The sequence below is a fragment of the Choloepus didactylus genome, chromosome 18, assembly GCF_015220235.1.
Source record: "Choloepus didactylus isolate mChoDid1 chromosome 18, mChoDid1.pri, whole genome shotgun sequence".
NCBI classification, from domain to species: domain Eukaryota; kingdom Metazoa; phylum Chordata; class Mammalia; order Pilosa; family Megalonychidae; genus Choloepus; species Choloepus didactylus.
In genome coordinates, this window is record NC_051324.1 from 70,267,156 (window position 1) to 70,292,805 (window position 25,650).

A 25,650-nucleotide genomic window follows, 5' to 3' on the forward strand; every position below is an offset into this window, starting at 1 on the left:
GTAGCCTTGATTCTTGAAGAGGATTGTTTATGTATCTTACACAGTGTGACTGTTTGACTGTGAAAAGCTTGTGGCTCACACTCCCTTTATCCAGTGTACAGACAAATGAGTAGAAAACAGAGGACAAAAATTAATTGAAAAATAGGGTGGGATGAGATGTTTCAGGTGTTCCTTTTTACTTCAATTTTTATTCTAATTTTTTTTTCGTAATGAAAATGTTCAAAAGTTGACTGTGATGAAGCACTATACGATGGTACTGTGAACAACTGATTGTACACTGGATGATTGTATGGTATGTGAATATACCTCAATAAAGCTGAATTACAAAAAAAATATCGAGAGGTTCCTGTTTGAATGTATAACTATCCCATACCCAAAAGCGGCTGTAACCTTCCTGTTCAATTACAAAATGAAGCCAGAATGAAACACAACACCCTCCACCAATAAAAAGACACATACACTTTTTCATGGGTATGCTAATTACAAAATTTATTAATCGTTATTCAGTTTCACAGAGGAAAGAGAGATCAGTGGTTGGCTTACCGCTCCGCTGGCCAAGAAGTGTTGGTGGGCCATTGCTGTCTGACCATGATTCATGTGCTCTGGCCCCATGCTTGGAACACCCACTCCCACCCCCGCACCCCACCACCCGCCCTGGGACATGTCAAGCCAGGTTTGGGTAACAACACATGCTAAATGCATCTTGTTCAAGTTGGAACCAAACTGAAGCCACAACAGTAAAAGGAAAAAAGGTTGCAAAGTAATTATACACTCCAAACGATACAAGTCATTTCATTGAATCCATAGCAGTTGGAAATAAGATGGTGTTTACAAGATAGTCAAAAGTGAGCATTATGTGGAAGATCACACATTTGCTACCTAAAAATACTCAATTTATGAAACAGTTAACAGTATTGTAACAACTTTTTATTTTGGTTCAGGATTCTTAAATGACTCCCAATTTTCCATGATCTTTTCAAGACAATCAATGGCCTACTAAAGGCCCAAACAAAACCACCCTTAGAAGCTAGGACTTCGCAGATCTGCAACAGCCAAAGTCTGGCAACTCTAAAAGTTCCTTACAGGTGTCTGCGTTTATCACAGGCCATGGGAATAGGTACTGAAAAAATTTTAAAGTCTGGACACCTAAAAGTGAAACCCCACCATCAATATTTTAAAAAGAAAAGTTATTTCAAATAGGCATTTACAGTGTGACTTGGTCTAATCCTCAAAGAATGGAGTAGTAAATATTTAATTAGCTGAGATAATCTCCCTACATTATTTCATGAAAATGATCAAAACCTTTATCTGAGTTAGGAGAATCATCAAAAGACTCTCAGTCTCAGATAAAATAATTTCCTGTTTCTGCTCCTCTTTTCCAGATGCCAGTAGCAGCTACTGCCTGAAGACAACCTATAACCCCAGGCATACCCTCCACATATATAAACAGATTAGCAGGTGTTCCAGACCCTCTGCCTCTAACTTGCTTCTTTCAGACTCACGGAAAGAACTCAGGAAAGGAGGTGGGGGAGAGTACTTTGAGAAAAACAGCAGTTGTCTAAAGAATTATCGATCCCCAGAGAACTCTAGAATCATGAATTTGGAGAGGTGTTATTTCTACAACCAAAGCCCTGAACTGGGGGGGAAAAAAAAAAATCCAAGAATTAAGACCTAACATGCTACCATTAGGAACTATAAAATGTAGTCTGAAATTACAAGCAGTGAGTTTTCAGAAAGCATGTGAACATAGTTAATGTTCCAATTTAAGCTAATGTTCTGAAGATAAGCTGATATTTAGCAGTGCTATGTTCTGAAGATAAGAACATTAAGGCCCCAAATGCCTTGAGGTCACTAATTTTCAAACACTGAAATACACCTTCAGTATATGTCTAGTAGAGCATAAAGTAGAACTCCAAACCTTTGAGGAAAAATAATCAGCCTTTATCCATTATAAAGAGCAAAAACATGTCTATTAAATATCAAATTTTCAATTTTGTACTCTGTTCAGAGGACTTTATAGAAAAACCTCATTAATTCTACTTAGTATTTGTCATCTTTTTGGAGAAGTTGAAATTTATCTTTTGTACTTTTTGTGATCAAGGCTCACAAAAGAACCCGACCGAACCAAACTTATCAGTGGCAGGTCTGCTTTACAGGGAGAGCAAACTGGATCTACCTTGCAACTAACAAATATGTACTAAGAGAGATAACAGGGCAGCACTCTTTACTGCTCCAACCACATAATTACAGTTGAGCTATAGCTATCTTTTTAAGCAGGTCTCAGTCTTTCCTTTTTTGTTCAGTATTACCTAAACCCAATAAGCCTGCATTTAAAAATTCTTCATAATTTAAACTTATGTTTAATTATGTGGCATGCTCTTTCCCTGTTAATAGTACAAATTAATGAGACTTAACTATCTCTGTATTCTTTGATTACACTGAATAAAGTTCAAGATAAAACATTCCAATCTTAATAAAAACAGTACTGAACCTCAGATTTGGTTTTTAAATATTAACTCCAGGTGCTGGATTGAAGGTGACTCTTTTGTTTCTGGAACTTCTTCAAACCTGCTAAGTAAGCTTCCAGATCTATGCAGCTGGATTAGGTGGGTTTCATCTTAAACCTAAGTAGAGCATAGGTTTAAACACCCTCAGTTCCTTCCCAAAGATCTGCAAATAACGTACTTAAATGCTACTTTTGCAATAATTTTACAGGTCAGTATTAAACACTTTACTTTCTATTACTTCCCAGAATCTGAACTACTATCAAGATATACCTAAATGAGATTAACAGAGTGCTTTCTACTTCAATCCTAACACAATCGTCAATTAGTTCTCCCAAAGGGAAGATTAAGGCTTGTTCTAACGTACAGTACTTCTGCTGTAACCTAAAGGTCTCATCTCCGGTTGCACTGGGATAGACTTTTTGTCAGGTTCTCAGACAGGAGGTTGATATGATACATGGAGAATACATTTCTACTGAATTATACTGTATTAGCCAAGACTGATTCCAGAACAACTGGTTTCAACAGGCGTCAGACACAGTTAACAGATTAAAAAAAAAAAAAAAAAAAAAATCAAGTGACATGCATTGTTTTACATTGATTTTTAAGAAAAAATTCATTAAGAGGTATACATTCAACCTTTAGATATAGAATGATTGTGCAAATTAGATTTCAACTGAAAGGACAATTTAGCAATTCAGATCAAGCTCCTGGAAACATACCAGATACAAAGCCAGATATACAATAAAAATACTCTGCAGAACCTCTAATTAATATCCTTAAGCCATAGTTTCATTGATTATATTTTTTGAATCAAAACTCAGAACAAAGAATTATATTTTTTGTCAAAGGATTTCTGTGCTATCTGACAAGAATGCTTCTATTTTTTAAGGCCAAATATTATAACCTCCAATGGCTTTTGGAAGATGACAGAATATTGGAAATTTGGATTGTCCCCCAAATCCACGTAGTAAAGTCACCAAAGTTATGGCAGTGCCATAGCTGAGAGTGCTCCCTATAGTTACTCTAAGGGGGAACTGTTATTTTTCTCCCCTTCCCTCCTTCAGCATCTCTTTCAGGAGCAGGAGACAGAAAAGAAAAGAGAGAAGGAGGGAAGGAGAGAACTGATTGAGAACCCATCAGTTGTCAAAAGTCATATGTAAAGATAACTTTGCTACCTACTCTTCTCAAGGAGTTGTAGTGCTTTGGACTGACAATTTAGAGATCAATTCCTAATTACATGAGACAATGGTCCTGACTTGTACTGAAGAAGTTCTTGTCTTGGAAAATGCCACTATGAATGGTTAGACAGGAGCAATATATTGGCAAAGAAAGGCAAGCAGGCAAAAAATTTGTCTAGCCCAACCTCATCACATGAAGCCTGTGGTTAGTTTCTTTCTTCCAATCCCACTTCTTCAATCCTGCTTTTTAGCCAGGCCCCTGTTAGGAATGGTGGGACATTAGCAGAAAAGTCTAGAAGAGTTCTATCCCATTTTAAAAATACTTTTGCTTAAAAACTTATATATCCAATGATTAGCAATTAAAATTGAAATATACTTAATTACTTGGTAGTTAAATTCTGCTAATTATGAAAAGCTATGGCCTGACTGAGACCAACAGCACTACAAATGGAAGTCATCCTGCATTTCTTAAAAGCTTTTTCTGAAGGGTTAATGGGTTTCTTTCAGTATTAATTACACTTAAAACACATCCATTTTTCATTTAATCTCTGAAATCTGTTTTTTTTTTCCCATTTATAAAAAGAGGAAAAGGGTCAGCTTATCATCTGCTCTAGAGCTATTTGAATTTGATGAAGATTCCAAGCCAGATTTTTTGTCCAGTAATGAAGGAAGTCATGCATTTTTCTTCTGAAGCAGATAAAATTTATCATGATTTGACATTTCACAGCTTGGACTGTAGTGGCTTTAGGTACTTGTGATAAGATTCATGGACCTGAGGAGAAGGAAAAGGGAAGAAATTACCAACAACTAGAGCTTGCAGTTCAAAACAGTATATTTTTAATCAAGAAATTACCTGGTTCATATGTGGATCCTGAGTCAAAGAAATTGTTTTAAAAAAAAAGGGCCAAATGGGGAAGTCCGGATGTTGATGGGGGTATTTTTTGACATTAAGGAATTATTGTTAATTTGTTTAGGTATGAGAATGGTATTACGGCTCTGTTTCTAAAAAGTCCTTTTAGAGATACATACTGAAATACTTTTGGATAAAATGATACAATGTCTTGGATTTGTTTCAAAATAATCCCCAGAGGGCAGAGGTAGGGGGTACAATGACACACAACTGCCTGTCAGATAATAGTTGTTCAAGCGCAACAAAAGGCATGTAAAAGGGGGTGGGTGTATTCTAGTATCCTACTTTTGCACATGTTTGAGATTTTCCAGTTAGTTATTAAATATTCAAGGGAATTAAAAGCCTGCTTACTGTGGAGATGACCCATTACCTTTCTGAAACTTGTTGCTCAAAGAAAGTGATGGTCAGGAAGTGGCCACAAGTACTTTCAAAGCTTTGGCAGATGAATCACTTTCTGGAGGTCTTTCCTGCCTTAATATTTCAATGAAGAATTTCAAAGGGTGAAAAGACATTGATGTTTTACCTCTGTCTTATTCAGTGGGGATTTCTTGGCCCACTCAAACAAGTTTTCATAGACATTGCCATCATAGCGGCCAAGCACAGAACCAAGGGTCACATCCTGAAAATCAAATGCATCAACCAAAGCAACAGCATCAGGGCGAATTACAGTCAGTAACTCCTTTATACGTTGGTTTACTTGGGTAATTTGAGACTCTGTCATGATGCTTCCCTGTAAGAACAAACAAACAAACATATATATACATACACATACACACACACAAACACAAACCATAACTATCTAGAGCACAATTATTTTTCTACAATAACCAGGCCTTAAACTTAGAAATTACTGACCTGAAGAAAGTCCCCTGCATTCTGACTGATTCCATACAGAGAATACAAGAGACATAAATTCCTTAAGACAGTTTGGATAGATTTATCTTGAATTTTAGGGAGTTTTTCTGAAAACAGCTTAACTACCACATAGTGGCAATGTGCCTAGATAAAAAAGAAACAGAGTATGAGTGTCTTTGAAAAAGATTCAGAACACAAAAAAATGAGAAAGACAACTACCACTGACCTCACTTGCTCGAACGAGGTCAACAGAAGTTAGGTTCCAGGCATCCTCCTTGCTTTTTCTGTGAGTCACTTCAGTTTGAAGGTTTTTTGCAGCAATTTCTACCAATCTGTTCAGAAATGAAGGAAAACCTGAGCCCTGAGGAAATGATCAGTAATACCACACCTTCCCCTGTCCCCCAGGCTCCCAGCCCCAGAGGCCCACAGAACCTTCTAACCTGGCTCTTGAGGGTGAGCTCACCTGGCTGCACGGAGTTTATACGCTTCGGTGAGGCTGTAGGGGCTGTTGATATCCACCACGGTAGGCCAGACTGCTACCTGCTGTGGCTGGATGCGTTGGCTGGGCAGGTCATTCAAGTAGGAAACCATGCCACACGCCAACTTTCCTGAGTGCACCTGGTCATAGGTTTTCATCAGGAACCTAAAAATAGGCAGTGCAAAGGCTTCTTGTGAAACACAAATAAAACAAACCCTTGAAATGACTTTCAGCTATGTGACAGGAATTTCTTACTCTCTAGCCGACCACAAGATAAAAACATTGGTTCAGGATGGAAGGCAAAACCAGGTCTTCCAGGAACAAATACAATGTGAAGGGAAAACATGGGAGTAGGAACCTGTGAGGACAACACAAACATCCTCGTAACAGGGAGGAGAAAACACGAGTTAGATCTTCACCTGGCTGTCTGCAGCATCAGGACAGTGTTGTCTCCCTCAAAGGTGCAGGTTGGGGTGAACGTAACGTAGATGTTTGGAAGGCCGCTGCAGTGGGAATAGCCATGTCCACCACAAGCCATCCGGCAGGCTTCGATGGCAGCACTGGTTGTCCAGGAGGTGAACGCCTTAAACCCGCTGGTGAGGGCATGAAGCTAAAGAGGGAAAAGCACAAGGCCATGAGAACATCTGTGGTGCTGACAGTCCAAGTTCCAGTGAGGAAACCCTTATTCTCACCTAATGGCAGCTCATCACTTTCCAAATCGCCACGGCTATAATCTGAAGAAGCATGGCCATCTCACTGGCCTAAATCAGTAACATTCCACAGTCCCTTCTGAATTATTCTACTTGGCAGTAAAGTTACCACTTCTGTTTCTTAAATGACAAGTGACCAACATGATACAATACTTCCGCAACTGAAAAATGAAACCCAACCATCTCCATACCTAATCTACTTTCAATCAGAAAAAGTTTTGCATCTCTTGAGAGTATGTGGGTTCTTGGCAGGAAACCCTATCACGTGGTTTGCTGCAGACATTATCCAACAGGTAGATATGAAACAAAAGAGGGCCCACAAGTGGCTGCGGCCAAACCTGTACCTCAGGCAGTTCACTCAGGTCGCCTTGGCCAATGTCTTCATTAATCCGGTGATAGGTCTCCTTCGTGTAGGCGCCTACGAACTGGAAGGCATAGGCAGTGGCCAGGAGTGGAAAGAGTTTATACTGCTGGGTTTGAAAATCCAAAATCTGTGGTTCTGGCTCACTAAAGTATACAGCAAAAGAAAAAGTAAGCAAACATGTATTCAGAACTTACCATATGCCAGGCTCTAGTCTAAGTATTTTTATATATAAATTAACTTATTTAATCCTCATAAAGACCCTGTGAGGTCGCTACTATTATTATTCCCATTTACAGACAGGGAAACAGAGAGGTTAAAGACCTGCCCGAGGTCACACAGCTAGTAAGTGGCAGATCCTCAATTTAAATGTAGCTTTTGGCTCCAGAGACCATGCCCTTAACCGCTTCGTTGTCCTGCCTCAGGTGGGCAGAATTTTCTAGCTGCAAAATTCATGTCTCTTAATCTTGCCAGTATGATTAAGGAAACTGTATCTCACAGCAACACACAAAACCGAGATCAGTTAACTGCACCAGGAAAGCAATTTTTAAGGGTTTATTCAGATATTTAACATACTAGATGGCTGAATAAACTATATTTTGGCCCCAATTTTGGAGAAGACCAAATACATAGTTAAATATTTTGAAGTGTAAGAATTAGCATTAAAGGCCTTCTCCCATCAGCATCTTTCAGAGTAGAAACAGCATCAGAGTCATGCCCAAGTGAAAGGCAATCAGGAACACAAAAAGGAATCAAGTATAATGCCACTTTCACTGTACTTAATTTGTAGTTGCTAGTAGTAAGCAGAATTTTTATGCTGCCTTCAGTGTTGTGAGTACTTCATTTACAGAGCTCCAGTGATATTACTGTTCTTCTTAGAAGGTTAAAAAAATAAGATGATCTCTCCACTTAAGGAAAAGTAGACGTACAATACCTTGCTCAATTTATTGCCAGCCCAAATAATTTTGCATAGCCAGTGTATCTTCTCTATACCACATTATGAAATTGTGATTTTTAAAGAGAGACAAAGTCAGGCCTCCAGCATTCACCCCATCTCAGAGCCCATCCTTACCCTGGCTTGATTTCAGACTGGTGCCTCACGGCGCTGTATCGAATGGCGATGGTGCACGCCTTAGACAGAGCTCGAGCAGCTTCTCCCACGAGGAAGGACCTGACAAACACCATAGTCCCGTAGGTCAGCTTGTTACTCAGGGGCTTCACGTATGTGCCGTCAGGCTTGACCTGGAAGAGTAACATGGGACTGATGCATCCTTCTGTTAAAGCCAAGTGCCAGTTTAGGCCAGTAGTTCTCAAAGTGGGGTCCCTGGACTCGGTATCAGTGTTACCTGGCAACTTGTTTGAAATACAAAATCTGATTCCTCACCCTGGCCAGAAATAATGGGAGTGGGGCCAAGCAATCTGTGTTTTAACCAGCCTTCCAGGTGATCCTAATGCATGTTAAAGTGTGAGAAGCAGAACATGCTCTTCACGCCTGTCAACTGCTTCTGATCACACTGTCGTCATAAAAGAAACATCAGAGCTAAAATATGTTATTACCTTCTAAAAGAATAGACCCTTCTAACCCCATGGTTATCAACAACTACTGAAATCCCCATGTTTGACACCTCTGCTCCTAGTTTCTGTCTAAATATACCTGGGCATACTTCATCAGCATGTTTTCTCTGGGAATACGATAGTTGTCCATCTTCAGGTAGCCGTTATCCATCTCATCATAACCAAATTTGGGGCCAATGTCTCCAACAGTAATACCTACCACAGATGAAAGGAAAGTCACAAGATATTTGTGCTCTGGAATTCCTGGCTTTACTTCTCTTTTTTAGTTGTGTATTATACTTTTTGCAGAAGGAAGTGGTAAGCTTAATTTCTAATCTCAACATCAGATGAACAATTCTTACCCGGCAAAGGTTTATGGGTCCCAATTTCACGAATAGGTACAATGAAGGCATGTAATCCACAAGATTTCCCCTTGGTGATGAGTTGGGCAATAACTATTGCATGATTTGAAGTCTTTCCAACTGCAACATCAAAGAGAACAAGAGAGAGAGGTGAACAAAAGCCTTATATTTTTAAAGGGTTAAAACAAAAAGGGAAAAAAGCATATGCTAAATGGAACACCAGACTACATCAATAAAGTAAGACCAGAAAGCCTTTCTGATGAAAGTACCAAACCTAGTTTTCAGAAAGACACTTTATTTAAGCTGCTAGTTATTAAAAGATTATCAAATTTTGACACAGCAATCCTTTATTGTAAAAAAGAAAGCTTTATTTCTTGTTCATTTACACAAAGAAAATTTTAGTATGACCACAAGAACATAAATTTAAAGTACCTCCTTTTTCTCTCTTTTAAGGCTGCCCTGTCCAAAAAAATAGCCACTAGCCACATGTGGCTATTTAAATTTAAATCAGTTATAATAAAATAAAATGAGTAAAATTAAAATATTCAGTTCCCCAGGCAACTAGCCACATTTCAGGTGCTCACTAGATTCCTGTGGCTAGTGTCTACTATACTGAACATCAAAGATACAGAACATCTCTATCATTGCAGAAAGTTCTATGATATAGGGCTGCGTTAAAAGAGGTTTTCAGTTAGTACATCCAGAAGTGTTTACGTTTTTAAATGTAATGCACAGCTTAACATAATTAAAAAGTGGGCAGAAGACTTAAATTAGACATCTCTCCAAAGAAGATACACAAATGGCTAATAATAAGCACATGAAAAGATGCTCAACACCACTAGCCATTAGGGAAATGCAGATCAAACCACAATGAGATACCATTTTCACACCCTAGAATGGCAACTATTAAAAAAAAATAAGTTTGGAGAAGATGTGGAGAAATAGGAATACTCATTCATTGTGGCTGGGAATGTAAAATGGTACAGCCACTTGGAAAACAGTTTGGCAGTTCCTCAAAGTACAGAATTACCATATTGACCTGGCAATCTCATTTCTAGGTATATACCCAAAAGAACTGGAAACAGGAACTCGACAGATATTTGCACACTGGTGTTCACAGTGACATCATTCACAGTTGCCAAAAGATGGCAGATCTTCTGGATGAATGGATAAACAAAATGTGGTATGTACATACTAGGGAATATCATTCAGCCTTAAAAAGAATGAAGTTCTGATACATGCGACAACATGGATGAACCCAGAAGACATCATATGAGTGAAATAAGCCAGATATGAAAGGACAAATATTGTATGATCTCACTTAAAAGACATTAATTAGAATATCCAAAATTCATAGTTAGAACACAACTTATCAGGATAGGAAATGGGGAGTTAATGCTTCATTGACACACAACTTTTGCTTCAAGTGATAGAAAGTTTTGGTAATATATGGTGATGATGGTAGCACAATATTGTGACTGTAATATACACCACTGAATTATATACTTGAATGTGGTTAAAAGGGAAATTTTTAGGTTGTATATATATTACTAAAATAAAAACACACACACATACACAAAAAGAAAACCCCCACAAAAAACCTATAGGGACTGCACAATGTAAAGAGTAAATCCTAATGTAAACCATTGTTTCATCAATTCAACAAACGTATCACACTAAGGCAAAATGTTAATAAAGGGGTGGAGGTATATGGGAACTCTGTACTTTTCATGTGATTTTTCCTGTAAACCTGCAACTTCTCCAATTAAAAAAAAAAAAAAGAGGGAACAGTATAATGTCACATCTTAAAATATATAGTGTGAATAAGAAATCCTTTTACCACTAATTCCATCTGAAATATAAACACCAAGAAAATAACTCAAAATGGAAGAAATTTAAAGTTTCATATCAAAGCTATTTATAATAAAAATTTGAAAGTGATTAAACATTTGACTATACAAAAAAGACTAACCCAAGAGTGGAATACAAAATTATTTTAAATGATGAGTATGTAAACTATGCTAACTCATGGGACTGTTTAGATGAAAAGCAAGAAAAGCAGAAGAAAATCATCTCTGTACTCTACAAAATGTATAAATGTATATAGCATGAATCATCAGAGAATACTGAAAGTTTTATTTTCATATAAATTCTACATTCTAAACACAATCTTATAATAAAGTTTCAAAATATTCAATAAAATGCTGAAAATTTTACTTACGTCCACCAGGCCACCACTTAATAGAGGTCACAGTAGGACTGTTGAGAATGAACTCCTGGGTGCTGGGGTCATAAGTGGCTGTGGTTTCCAAGCCTCGAAGATGAGTCCCTAAGGAAATGAATTAGACTTTCTTTAGGTAGAATATAGAAAAAAAATAGCTACCAAGTAAAACTGCCCAAATTCCTAGTCATTTAAGCTCTAGGATCTTAGAGAAAAACAAAAGTTAATAATAAAAAAATTTGTAGATGAGCTAAAACAATTGATAACCAAGATTATTTAATTTCCTATACTTAAATCAGAGAGCTTCCCATTAAGTGGAAAATATAAATGTCAAGCAAGTTCTGCCTCTATATTTGATTCAGTGCACCTACATGGCAGTGGATTTGTAACATTTACTTATTTAGATTAACCAAAAGAAAATCTAAGGCAGCTTAGAATCATAGTTTTATAAGACCATAACATTAGAACTTAACAGGGAAGTTATGTGCCTTTTTAAACCCATCTCTAAATTGTGAATATGCCAATTTTAACTTGTATGTGTTGTGTTTACCAGACCAACTCAATATTCAAAGAATAAGATAACAGATGATAGGAAGAGACTCCAGCTAATAGTTTTATACAATGATAATTTATTTCAGAATGATTGCTAGAATTGAAAACAAAAGCTTAAAAGGGTATAACCGTTACGGAGAAAAAGACCTGAACAGTGATTTTTTGGATTCCTAAAGGTCCAATAGTAAGGTATGAGCTCACCCTGCAGATTTCCAGTGCCAGTGCTTAAGACTTAACTGGTTCATTAGTGAAACTAGTTTCCTATGTTCACTGGAGATGGGTGGGGATTAGTGTTTTAAATCCTAATAAAAACATATTGAGCTTCTTTGAAAAGAGTTACAGAAAAATTTCTAGGTGGCACTCTCACTAATAATACACTGAAGCAAATGTTTAGAACCGGTTTATCAAACTGCTTTGATAATGCTAGATGTCACTACACCCTAAAACTTTGAAACATTTAGAAACTTCCAAGTTAAACAATAGAAATAGCCAGCTTACAGGTGATCCACAATTTTCATGGATTCTGAATCTCCCCTGAGTGGAAGCCAAGGAATCAGACACTTAGATGCATCTCACCAAAGAAGCCTTTTACAGGAAAAAAAGGTAACACATAGAACAGATAACCATTAAATGTTTTCAAATGCACCACTGAACCAAATAGTTTTCTAGTTCGAGTCTTGGGAAAAACCCATGAAACACTACTCAGCACCCAAGTCTAGAGCCAAGCCAGCTACAAAATGAAGAAGATGCAGTTGCTCACAAATAAGGAGGAACAAGCGGCAAATACACCCTAGAAGAAACCTCAGAGCAGAAAAAGCAGCAAATGAATGGCAAAGACTGTCACCAGATCAGAAGGGATGCTGACAAGAACAGCCACTATTTCTAGCTCCACCATGTCCACGAAGAAAAGTAGACAGAGAGGGAAAGAAAAGAGAAAGGGGGAAGATGCAGAGTTTGAAATCCACTGCCTGGAAATGCAGCTTATCTTACTTTTCCTAACCTCTTACCAAGCCACTTTCAGAACTTTACTGAATTTACTGAATTCAAGGTACAAAATGCTACAGATTTGGGGGATGTAAGCTCATCATTTCCCTTAAGCAGGTCAAAGAGCATACATACTATCAATGTGTATTTCTTCTGCAAGTGGTAAACATTCATTAAAGTAGCAGTGATAAATGTAATTAGAAAAATGAATAAAAAGAGATGGGGTTCAGGTTCTATATTCATACAGATTCAATACAATGTCAGCAAACTTGAAAAACCACTTGGTAAATAAGGCCTGACTTGCAATTCTTGACCTTCTGGAGGGAAGCATGAGAAAAACAATCAGTGTATCTCAGAGAGCTTTAATTTCCATTAACCAAAGCAATGGCTCGGCCAAGGCCTGCTTGTGTGAAGTCCTGGACTCTGCAGAAAGACCTCATTAGACAGGCCAGAGCCCACGGGGATGCCAGGGACAGCACACGGTGGGAACTCCACACATGCGAAGCTCGCGGGGCCCCACCCCGCCCAGAAGGTAGACTGAAAACACCGTACCATGACCCATCTCTGTCTGGGCATAAGTGCCAATGATCTCCAAGTTCCAGGCGGGCATGAAGAAGCGCTCCTGCTGCTCCACGGTGGCCTGGTGAAGCAAGGTGGGCAGGAACATGCCCAAATGAAGGTCCAGAGGCTCAGGCCGCCCTCGGTGCACAAAACTTTGAAGAAATACCAAAGGTGGGCATTGAGAAGAGTCATCAGGTGTGGGAGAACCAGCGATTTTAAGACAGAGTAAGAAAAGGAGAAAAAAAAAAAACCTTCTTTAAGTGTGAATTAGTTGCAATGGATCTTAACAGGATGGGAGTACTGCCTTTTCTGTATTACTTCATAAATCATGGCAATTTTTATTTTTTCTTAAGTTGGATAGGAGTGTTTTCCAGTGCCACTCATCTCTAAAATAATTGTCCTTGGTGGGGATTGGTTGCTTATTCCAAAGCCTGGGCAGCGCAAAACCATGGGAGCAAGGCAGAGGATTCCAGTACAGCAATAAAATCAAAGAGGTTGTATGAAATGGAGAATTTAAGTTGTACAATGTTTTATTTTGATTAGAAGGTGAGACAGGAGAACACAGTATCCTTTTAGAATGACAACAGATTTCCCCCAGGCTGAAGTTTTTCCCATATGCAATTTCAATAATGCTTCTAAGCCAGGCTCTTTACTGTTTGTCCACAGAAGAACCAGCATGGAAGCCATACTCCTCACATAACTCTGACTGTTTCATTCTGATTCATGACAAATACTCAGCCATGTTCTCCTGAAATAATTTAATACAAAAATTGACAGTGCTCTTCATCCCAATACGTTATTTCAGGAAAACAAAAAATCATGAAATTTCTAGTGAAGACCGTAATAATTACAGGTAACAGATTCATGCATAACAAGCTCTCCATCATAATTAAATGAAAATTATCACTAATGACAATGAACATCTTGGTTTTAGTCCATTTTAAATCCACTTTCTGAGGTGGTCATTTTTTTTCCATTTGAAAGCTGCAGGTGCTTTCGACTTCTGGGTGAATTGATTTCTATTTCAAAAATAGGAAATAATTCAATGTCTTTGTATTTTGCCACATTATTGGCATCATTTAACTTCCAGCTCTAAACAAACCAAATCCATAATGCTCTTATCATTCTCTTTAATATCTTGGAAATGAGCCTGAACATTTCAGTTTTAAAATTTCTCAGTGTGCTCCATTTAGGGTAGGGAAAGGGACGGGAAGGGAAGGAGAAAAGAAAACCAGGGCACACTGCTCAGACAAGAATTGATCAATTCTCTTTTTCAATCTTTCAGCTAACCAATCACATAAAAATCAAAGAATGCTTAACCGACTCCCTCATTTTACAGAGAGGAAACTAAGGTTGAATGGGTTAAGTGCCTTCTTCAGGTCAAAAAGAAAATGGCAAACCAAGGACAAGGACCTCATTGCTAAGCCCATCCTCCAGGTGGGGAAACTGTTGTGCAAGTAAGACCTGCACTGTGGGCTCTGACGAGGACACTGGAAAGATGTGCTGAAACCAGAGGCGAGCTTGACAGAGGCAAAAGTAGAACTCTCATCGGATGTAACCAGTATACTATTCTGGCAACTTCCTGTGACTCTATAATCATCTCAAAATAAAAAGTTTTTAAAAAGTGAAAATCTCAGGAAAAACATGAACACTCATGAACAGGAATCTCAATTGTCCCCAGATTTTAAAAGAAGAGTGTCTGGGAAGAAAAATAAATGTATGCTTAGGATCTGAAAGGAGAAAACTCTTTGAACTAGGTTTGAAAACTGTGGCCTGGAATCAGCCACTTTTAGTGCCAAAAGGCTATTTTGCATTCCTAGAAATCAGAGCGATTCCTGGTATGAGAAAGGCCACTATGAAACAGCTCATCAAACTCATGGAGGGGTCATGTATCAGGGTGTTGTATTAAGGAATAATAATGAATACTAAAGGCTACTACAAAATACACTCAGTAGGGAAGGAGGTGTAACTACTGTAATTAGAAACTGTTTTGAGACTAAAGAATGTTTTTGGGGAAAAAAAAATGCCTCTTGTGACTACATAAGGGTTATTTAGAAATACTACAGGGAGAAAAATGACCTGGATAGTTTTTTTACTTAAATCAAGTATTTGTTGTTAACAGTTGGTTATGCCTGATAAAGAGTATATGTTATTGTAAAATAATTTATTTTAAAAATACAAAGCGCCAACATTATACTCAGTGAACCCACTAGAGTCAGTTCTGTTAAAACTGTAAAACCAAAAAAGCATGCCAATCCCTCCTTCCAAATGATACAGGGCTGGAAGCCATAACTGAGTGGAAAATGGTGAGATTAATAATACATGAGAAAGAAAGAGATAAAAATAGTCTCAGTGGGCAGCATGATTAAAATTCTAGGAAATCAACAACAAAAAATTAGCAGCGATGATAAATGAGTCAAGAAAAGCCACAAGCCATAAGGAAAAAAAAAATTCAATTACATTCTATCTATTAGGATCATTCAAGTGGAAACCCCAGGAAAGAGAAACACAACTCACAAAAATGACAAAATAAAACATGTGTACTAACTTAGCTCAGTATATTAAGATTTACCTAACAAAAAAATTTAAATAACTAATAGAATGAATAAAAGAAGATACGAATAACTGAAAAGAAATACCTAATTCCTGGCTGAGAGGACTAAATATAGTAGTGATAACAATACTTAGAAGAAAATACATGGATTTACTACAGCATTAATTTAAAATTCCTACAGCATATTGTTTGGAACTTGACAAATTGAGATCGGAATTCATCTAGAAGAATAAGTAGGCAAGAAACCAAATACATACATGTTTACATGTAACAATAGCAGGTTTAGTCTATCAGACTTTAAAATACTGTACAAAGCAACAACAAACCAAAGTTTATAATGTTAGGAGAAAAGCAAACAAAGAAATCAATGAAATACATTTAAGGTTCCAGAAATAAATTTAAACTATTATAAAAATGCTAAGGCAAACCAGAAAGATTGTAACAATGGGAAAAGAGCCGTTGATTACTAAACAGTAACTTAGTTAAAAAATGTCAGAAATCTAGAAAACAGTATGGGATTCATTTCTCACTCCACATCACATGCAAATCAAAGTACTAAACATAAACCACACCAAAAATGGGAAGAAAACAGAAGATGATTATCCAGGTTATGGGAAGGAGAAAATTTAAACCCATTTTATACAAAGGAAATATAGACAGTGAATCAAAACAGGTAGTGGCATCCAGGTTCACAAGCAATGGAAAATTAAAACTTCAACTTAGGTACCTATTGAAGTAGAAAAATAAATTAAAGCAGCTATGTTGATGGGGCTATGGAGACACCAGAGTACACTAATAGGTTGATAAATATATTGTGAAATGATTGCCTGTTTCAGGAAGTCTTGAACTACATAAAAAAGGCCCTAGAATGTTTATTCCCTTTGATGCGGTCATTTACTTCTGAGGAAGGTATTCCAATGGTATAACCCCAAAGAGCCAAGCTTTTGTAAAGAAGTTTACAGTGGCATTATTAATAACAGTGGGAAAGTTAGAAGACCCCAAATGCCCAGAGGAGCAAGTCTCATGGGAAGTCCAACAGGGAAGGAAATCACCTGGGGAAAAGAGCAGGAGACTATCTGGCTTTGGAAATGGGGGGGAGAGGTACAGGGGGAGAAAGATGAACGACTTAAAATCCAGTTCACGACCTTTCTCTCAAATTTCAAAGGAAGAAAGTTGCTTTATTTCATATTTAAATATTAATGACGGGAATCTGTAAAGAGGTTGCATCATTTTCAAGGATAATAACTATGCATTATATGAACTCTCCCTGTTTTCCTAAATAATAACAATAACAGCAACAATAATAAAGGGGAAAAAAGTCAAGAGGAATCCCATGAAGTGGCCGGGACTTGAAATGATCAAATATGTAGAAGACCAACCACACTGCCCGCTGTGGGCCCAGAGGACGTGTGCTCTGGAGGGTTAATGCGGGGCTGCGGGCCTGGGCTCGGCAACATCTGGACCCAGGGCAGGGATTCCCTCATTGACCCAGGCATCCGCCTTCCATCAAAACCCAAAGACCCATGGACTTCTTCCGGTGCCTCCACCAACAGGTGAGTATTTAGAGCAGGGAAGACACATTCTAGAGGAAGAGAGAAGCTGGGCGATCAAGACTTCCCGCAGGTGGCTGAACTTTAGGATTCTCAGGGAGCCCGTGATGGACCTGGCAATCCTGAGTGTCTTCACTTCCCAAGGGCTGCCAAGAGATGAAAGAATCCCAAACTCGAAGTACAGCTAATTCCATGAGAATGCTTTAGATGACTGTTGTTGACCAATCACATCAGAATCTCTGATTTTCCAAAGCTGCAGAATTTAAATAATTAGATCTTCATTTTGTACAAGTTACGGTCACCAATCTCTTCAATGTTGAAGGACTTTTTAGGTATTCTACATAAAGCAATATTATCACACAATATAAATCAACCCACAAAAGGACTGGCTTCCACAAAAAAGCACAACTCAGATCAATATGAATTAACAAAATACCAAAAAGGAACAAGACCTAATGACAGTTTTGTTCTCCAAAATAAACTATAGAGATAAGACAAGACTGGTTCAAACACAAGAAAATATCCTAGAACTAGAAGTAATAAGGGAAAGAAAACTCTAACAAATGCAAACTCACCTAGAGCAACACAGGGTCTTAGACCAGTTTCTGGATTCCTCAAAACAGTCAAGTTCAACTTCTCATTTCTTCCTCTCTCACTTCAAAACTTCAGCAAATATATACTTGAGGATGTACTTTATAAACAGAAGCAGCAGGGTTGGACCAACAAGAGACATATGTAACAAACCCATTAAGCCTCGGAACAGTTCACATCTTACACCTACTATGAATAGCGTGACTAGTAAGTCAAATCAATTCTACAAAGAGGAATACTGATATAGAAAAGGGTTCTGTTCCATAAAGATTACAAAACACATACAAACACACACTCCAAGAGAGGAGAACTGTGTAAGAGTGTTACCTGAAAATTCAAAATCTTTCTTCAGGGTTCTTTATTTTGGCATTGGCCATCCTGAAGACAAAGTCTGGAGAGTTTAGCAGAGTGTTTGTAATGTCACACCATGACCACACTCTGTAGTCTCCATGGGGATTATGGTAAAGATTTTTCCTTAAACCAATTCATAAATCAGAAAACAACAAATCAAACTCAAAATGAAGCTTTCTTGGTATTTGCATTCCTCTCCCCCCCCTTTTTTAAACTCTTTCCATTATAATTAGAAACGAGGTTGTGCAGCTCAAATTCAAGACACTCAAACCTGCCAATGGCCTTGTCTACAAAACAAACCTATTTCACATTAAGACAAAAACAACTTTTTTGAAAGTTGCCAAGGATTTAGGAACAATTTATCAAGAATTACTGGCTATAAAAAGAGTTCACAGACAGGTATGTTAATAACTATGTAGAAAAGACTGCTGGAGTCAGATGAAGAAAATCATGGTCTATTTTCCAAACTGCCTATAACCCTGCTATTGGGCAATGAAAGAGTAGGAGGACACAATGGCTATAACCCTCTGCCTTCATTAAAACCTACATTTTTACAATTTCATTAAAGCAGAGAGGCATCTCCAGATATTGCCGAGGCATTAACCCTCTCAAGAATCTCCAAAAGATGGTCTTTAGTAATGAGACGTGGCAATACAATGGGGTGTTTTGCCTCACTTTAAACTCCATCTTTCCAAAGTGCTCAGTATCCATTAAAATGGGGTGATAATAGTAATGGTAGAAGGCTTTAAGATGTAAGATTCAAAGATGTTTATAGGCCAGAGTCCTGGACCAGTTTTGGGAAAATGATCTAGGAGAATATGAGAAGGTGAATTTTGATTTAATAATTGAAGAATAAAATCCCAAATGTGTAGCAGCAGAAACATCAAATGCCAAGAGTCATCATTAAGTGAAGTCCTGAATGAGTTACCCACTGACCCTCCAATATGGACTAACCGTGGCCCATTTCCGTCTGGGTGTAGGTGCCAATTATCTGTAATCCTTTGGAGAGATGCAGCCATTTCTCCTGCTGAGCAGTGGTGCCCTGATTCAGCAAGGTAGGAATAAACATGGAGTAATTGAGGCTCACAGGATCCACAAAATTGATCATATGTACTCTACAGGAAAGAAAAGAAAAGGATCTCAGCCTTACTCTAGAAACTGTTTGCTGCCACCCATTCTTGCCAAACTCTGGCTCTCAGAATGAAGGTGAGGAAAATTTAAGCCCCTTCTTTTTCCTACCTTAAAAGCCAAGAACAGAACCCAGTGGTATCTCTTCTCCCCTAGCCATTTTGGGGCCAGAATTCCTTTTCAGATTCTGTACTTAATCCAGGAAGCAAACTCTACCAAATCCAGTTGTTTTTGTTTTGTTAGTTTGATTGGTTGGCTCTTTTGGAAGTTTCTGTGGTTTTTTTTTTCCTTTCCTTTAATTTTGGGTTTTATCTGTTTGTTTTGAAGATGAAAAGGAACTCCACAGAGCTGCTAACAAAAACTCCTAAGGAAGATTATTTTTTAAACTCTCTTTCTGTAGATAAACTAAGCAAACATCCAGGATAGTAAACAGCTTTTCCAGGGCAGAATCACCAATCTCTAAAGCTCTTCAGGGATTACGCTTGAATAAGGAGGTAATCCAAGTATATTAAAAATTTATCCCCTGTAGTTCTTTGAACATTATTCCAGAAAAGGGAACCTTGGATCACAATGAAATTCATATGACAACTATATTCTCATAAAATACAATCTATGAAACAGTCAGAATACAAATTACACAAACTAGGATGCCTTGCCTATGCTGTATCGTCTAACTGCTCTTCATGACATCTCAAGGGATGACCAGGAAGTGAAGTTTGTAAAATGAGCAGAGTAGGAATCCAAGGGAGGAGGGGACAGACTGTCAATCCACTTCTGGGGAGGTCTTGAAACCACCCCACTAACTGAAAAGAAACAACAGTAAACACAATATAACATCTTACTTTCCTACTGCCCAAATAAATACTACATAAATTATCCTACTGCCCTTTCTATTATACACAAATCAATACCCACTTCTCTCCTTGTATGCTTTTAGATATTAATATTTCTAATCAACCAATGTGAAGTAATATAATAATTACAGATTCTACCAGAGGGAATGGCTTCTGTGCCCTAAGTCATCTGCAAAAGTCAACAGAAGCAGCTCATTAGCATCAGTGAAAACTGTCTTCTCTCCTGTTGCTGGTTTGGGGGCCCACGGTTAGGGTGGAAGATCACTTTTCAGGAATCCTGAGGACAGACTCATTCAAACATCAAAGGAATAACTGGACTGGGCCAACATCTAAAATGCTTATGGGCCCTGAGAGTCTATGATATTTACCCCAATATCAAATGTTAATGTAAACTGAATGGAGGAAAACAGGAGAAAAGAGAAGGAACAGAAGAGGTCAGTTAATGAGTTTCCAAGTAACTTAGATTAGTAGTAGCTTATTAGCCTAGTATAGAAATAACATACTTCACAAAATGCATCATTCCTCACTGAAGTAGAGTAGTAAGTGTACAAATCCTTCTCTCAAAGGTAAGACTAACATAACATTCCCTATCGTGTCTTACTAAATCAACAAGTATTTATGCATTTTCTATCTCCTTTCATAAGCAGACAGAGAGGAAGTGAACACAGAAAAACATAAGAAACAAAAAGCCGTACTTAAGTGCTAAAAATGGAGGAAATAAAAGATACTCCTATTTCCATGAGAAAACTGAGACGGCTGAATAATTTAGTAAGGTACTCTGAGGTTTATAAAATGATGGTGTTAACTCAAAAAGAATTCTAGAAAACCAAAACTGAAAAATACATGACACAAAATAGAGAATGTCAAATATTTATATTAATAAAAACATTGGGAATTTTTTTCTTTTAGGCCACTTGAAAATCAACTCAAAACAAAATTTGAATGCTTGTTTTTAAGCTTTTCAAGGAACCAGCTTTAAAAATAATCTAAGAAGTTAGCAAAAACCATGACTGAATCTCATTAGAATTTTAAATTACTCTTAAGAACATTTTACAGCCTTCTTTTCATAGTGAACCCTAGAGTTGAAAGACAAACTTATAGGAAAGGAGAAGATTAGGAAAACAACTTTTATATACCCAAACAGCAAGGTCTATTTTCTCAAGAACTGGAGAGAGCAGTTCTTTTTTTTTTCTTTTTTTATCATCATTTTATTGAGATATATTCACATACCACGCAGTCATACAAAACAAATCGTACTTTTGATTGTTCACAGTACCATTACATAGTTGTACATTCATCACCTAAATCAATCCCTGACACCTTCATTAGCACACACACAAAAATAACAAGAATAATAATTAGAGTGAAAAAGAGCAATTGAAGTAAAAAAGAACACTGGGTACCTTTGTCTGTTTGTTTCCTTCCCCTATTTTTCTACTCATCCATCCATAAACTAGACAAAGGGGAGTGTGGTCCTTATGGCTTTCCCAATCCCATCGTCACCCCTCATAAGCTACATTTTTATACAACTGTCTTCGAGATCCATGGGTTCTGGGTTGTAGTTTGATAGTTTCAGGTATCCACCACCAGCTACCCCAATTCTTTAGAACCTAAAAAGGGCTGTCTAAATTGTGCGTAAGAGTGCCCACCAGAGTGACCTCTTGGCTCCTTTTGGAATCTCTCTGCCACTGAAGCTTATTTCATTTCCTTTCACATCCCCCTTTTGGTCAAGAAGATGTTCTCCGTCCCACGATGCCGGGTCTACATTCCTCCCCGGGAGTCGTATTCCACATTGCCAGGGAGATTCACTCCCCTGGGTGTCTGATCCCATGTAGGGGGGAGGGCAGTGATTTCACCTTTCAAGTTGGCTTAGCCAGAGAGAGAGGGCCACATCTGAGCAACAAAGAGGCATTCCGGAGGAGACTCTTAGGCACAAATATAGGGAGGCCTAGCCTCTCCTTTGCAGCAACCGTCTTCCCAAGGGTAAAACTTATGGTAGAGGGAGAGCAGTTCTTTTAGTGCTTAAGCTGAGAATCTCAAAATATCTTAGTCACTTTCAAAATATTCTCAAAAGCTCAGTCACTTTCGAAATATTCTCAAAAGGTTTATTTTGTGATAGGAAAAATGGATGTAAAAGAGACCAATAAATGCCCAAGTCCCCCAAAAGGGGAATATTATTTTATTTCCTCATATTCTCGTACCCCTACCCCCTTCTAGCGTTTAAGAAATCCCAATGCATCCCACAACCTTTGGCATGTCACGGTGAATTGACAGCATTTTTTTTTCCTTAGTGGTACATAAAACATCGGTGTGAGTTACAAATGATGGGAGTCTTAGCCTGGAAGGCATTCAGTAATCGCCAAGACTAATTTTGTCTCCTTTTCTAACCTAAGTTGATCTAGCCATCACATCCTGTGGACACTGTAAGGGTAAAGAGTGTGTTACAGCTTGTAGTTTAATATGCCACATGAGAAATCATGTACAAAATGAACTCACTGACATCTACTGATCTTTAACCCACATAAAGATCTTTGTTCTATTTCATTGTGACTTCACTCGAGTCTGGTTACACATTATGAAACACTGAAGGTTATGAACTTTTAAAATGGCTTTGAAACAACAAACTGTACCACCCATTAAAATAAAAAATAAAAATCTCTTTAGTGTTGTTTGATTAAGCAATAAAATCTTTTTTTTTTTAAGTTTACAAAACCCAACTCAGTTAATTCAGAAACAAAATCTTCTAGGAGTTCCCTGCCTCAATCACTACAGCCATGAATTACAAACTTTAAAAATAAAAGAGAGCACTTGGAAGTTGGCAAGTAATAATTGTAATAATTATATAAACAATATATATTATGTCATTCTATTTTCATTATTAAAATTGAATGGAATGCTGAGGACAGTCCCAAAGGACAGGGTAAATTATTTTATCTTGATAATAACCAGTTCTGAGTTTTGACTAATGTTCTTCACCCACCTCCCTATTTTCCATCATTTTAAACTCAAGTTGTACGATATCATATCAAAGTAGAATCTTGTTATTGCTCCAAATCTTTAAATGTTTGGCCTTGCAACTCAAAAAATCCTTCCAATTTCAGCTGCTGAATTTAGCATGCCTCCTTACAAGGAGAAAAGTCATCTTGCATTGGGCCAGCAGGATTTGGGTTTTTTGTTTTGTTTTGTTTGTTTCTTGAGAACGAAAACTCAGGCATCTCCATTCATTATCAGCATTCCACAAATATGTCATCCCACTAAAAGCCTTGGACATAAAAATGAACACATACAACTCTAAAGGGGGCGTGCAAAATATTCCATTTTGCGTCTTTAAACGTCAAGCACGACAAGAAAATGACACCACAGACCGCACCTTCCAAGTCTGGGCTTAGCCCTCGTTCTATGCTAATACCTACCTTTTGAACCACAAGAATTCGTCAGGGTCTGCGATGCCGAACTCCCTCATCTTCTTCACCATGGTGGCACTCTTCCTGACAGCCACCTCGTAACGCTGGCTGCGAGTGAGGAAGTTCAAGTCCTCATGCTGGAAATCTGGGTCGTTCAGAATCAAGTTCTCTGGAAGGGAATAAAGGGTAAGAGGAAGACAGAAATTCATGGCTCCTTCACACTCTCCCAGAATCCGAGGGGGTTTAGAGTCGCAGGCACAGGTCCCCTGTCGGGAAGGGGCCGGTGAGTTCCCTCCACCACAGGCCGCCCCTCGAAGCGGGGGCCCCCGCTCCCCGAAACTGAGCGAGAGGCTGAGACCCAAGCCCCACAGCCGCTCCCCCGACTCCCCATCGAGAGAGGGCCTGGTCCGGCCGCGTGGTGCTGGGGGAAGCAGGGAGGCCGGGCCGCCGCCCTCACCGATTTCTCGGCGGCGCAGGGTGTTCTCGCGGCTGCCGTCCAGGACGTGCGTGAGCAGCTCCGGGTTGAAGCTGGCGACGGCCCGCTCCCGGCGCAGGTCGGGGTTCATGGTAACGGATAGCAGCGGCGGCAGCAGGGACGTCTGTCCGCGGCTCCAGCGCTGGCCGGGCCCTAAAAGCCACCCCGAGGTGGCGCGAGTCCCCGCCCCGCCCCGCCCCCCGCCCGCCCCTTCTCCTTCACGGATGTCCCTCGGCGCGTGACTGACGACTGCCAAGGCGGCGGCGGCGCCGCGCCCTGACCGCGGCCGGTCCCGGGATGGACAAATCACCGGCTCCCCGCTAGGGGAGGCCTCCGAGCGGCCGCCTGGGGAAGCGGAACCCCGAAGGAAGGTCAAGAAATTGCTCAGGATGGGGGGGTAGTGAGGTCCTTTTCGTTTTCCGCCTCTGCCTCGTCACGTGACCAAGTGGGGCGGAAAAAGAGAATCCGAGGCCGCGTCCACCCGCGAAGCCTACAACAGGTTAGCGAGGCGGCTGGGGAGGGGCGGGACAACGAGGCCGAGGAGGGTCTGCGCCTGCGCCTTGCGACTCGCCCGCCCCACCTCTTCCGGGTGTCGGCGTGCAAAGCCCTCCCCGGAAATGAGGGGGAAGGAGACTTCGGGTTATGTGGCAGGTTAACCGATGGGTTGTGTGCAGTTGTCGAGGGGCGGTCGTTTGGTTTCTCCAAACTGCCCTAGATTGGAGAAAAAAAAAAAACAGACGGGCACAAAAGTCGCAGTGGGGAGAGGCGCCACTTATCTTTTGTTACTATAATTGCGCTTCTGCTGCTGGAGGCGTGGGCTGCAGGGCCTAGGTGTGGAACTCGGGGCGCGCTCCAGTTTAGGAGGTTGGCTTTGGAGAACTGGAAATGTGCCCAAAAGTCTTGGACTCGAGACATTTTTTTGTTTCTTTTCGCTGTTATCACAGTTGTCTTCAGAGCAGTAAACGCACACGTTTAAAACACCTAGTCCAGGGGGATTTATAATGAAAAGCAAAAGTGCCTCATCCTCAGAGGCAGCCGCTTTTAAACAGTTGTTTTTAGTTCTCGTTCCTAAAAAGTTGGTAAATAATATGACTATATGCAAGTTCTTGATTTGTTTTAGTTACCTTTGACTCCTTGCATAAATAATGAAAATCTGTTTTTTACACTACACACACCTTTTCTACCCCTCCCTAATTACCTTCCTAACTTTTAGCAATATAATTAATACCTTTTGTTTGTTTTATGTGCTTAGTCCTCTCTCATTAACACCCACTGCCAGAACAGGGTGAGGTGAGTGAGCGTTCATCACTGACACGAAATTTAAAGTGGTGCCAAAAAATAAGATAAATATCTTAAAGCAACCTTTAAAAAAAATCAAAATTAACATCAAAATTAACGCATAAAAATCTGCGAACAAAATATCAAAATGTTTTATAACGGCAGAATCAGTCTCAGACGCAGCCAGGTGCTGTTGCTAATGTTGCCTATAACGCCACCAGGCATTAAAATA

The 25,650-nt window shown here is 39.1% G+C and overlaps 1 protein-coding gene across 5 annotated transcripts; it reads right to left on the reverse strand.

Annotated features, from left to right (window-relative positions):
- Positions 1 to 461: 461 nt before the first annotated feature.
- ACOX1 (acyl-CoA oxidase 1) lies at positions 462 to 24,342 on the reverse strand. Of its 5 annotated transcripts, none has more exons than XM_037810418.1 (14): positions 24,123 to 24,342; positions 23,675 to 23,834; positions 19,234 to 19,394; positions 11,137 to 11,244; positions 8,916 to 9,035; positions 8,654 to 8,769; positions 8,072 to 8,241; positions 6,983 to 7,145; positions 6,348 to 6,538; positions 5,914 to 6,093; positions 5,677 to 5,782; positions 5,451 to 5,594; positions 5,119 to 5,325; positions 462 to 4,457 (listed from the first exon to the last, which is right to left on the reverse strand). In XM_037810418.1, the coding sequence occupies exons 1-14, from the start codon at positions 24,229 to 24,231 to the stop codon at positions 4,407 to 4,409; spliced, it is 1,986 nt and encodes a 661-aa protein (XP_037666346.1). In that variant the 5' UTR covers positions 24,232 to 24,342; the 3' UTR covers positions 462 to 4,406. The 5 variants fall into 5 exon arrangements, with proteins under 5 accessions (XP_037666346.1, XP_037666345.1, XP_037666347.1 ...); XM_037810417.1 differs by lacking the exon at positions 19,234 to 19,394 and adding an exon at positions 13,225 to 13,385 and having other exon boundaries at positions 24,123 to 24,341; XM_037810419.1 differs by lacking the exon at positions 24,123 to 24,342 and adding an exon at positions 13,225 to 13,385 and having other exon boundaries at positions 23,675 to 23,807.
- Positions 24,343 to 25,650: the final 1,308 nt, after the last annotated feature.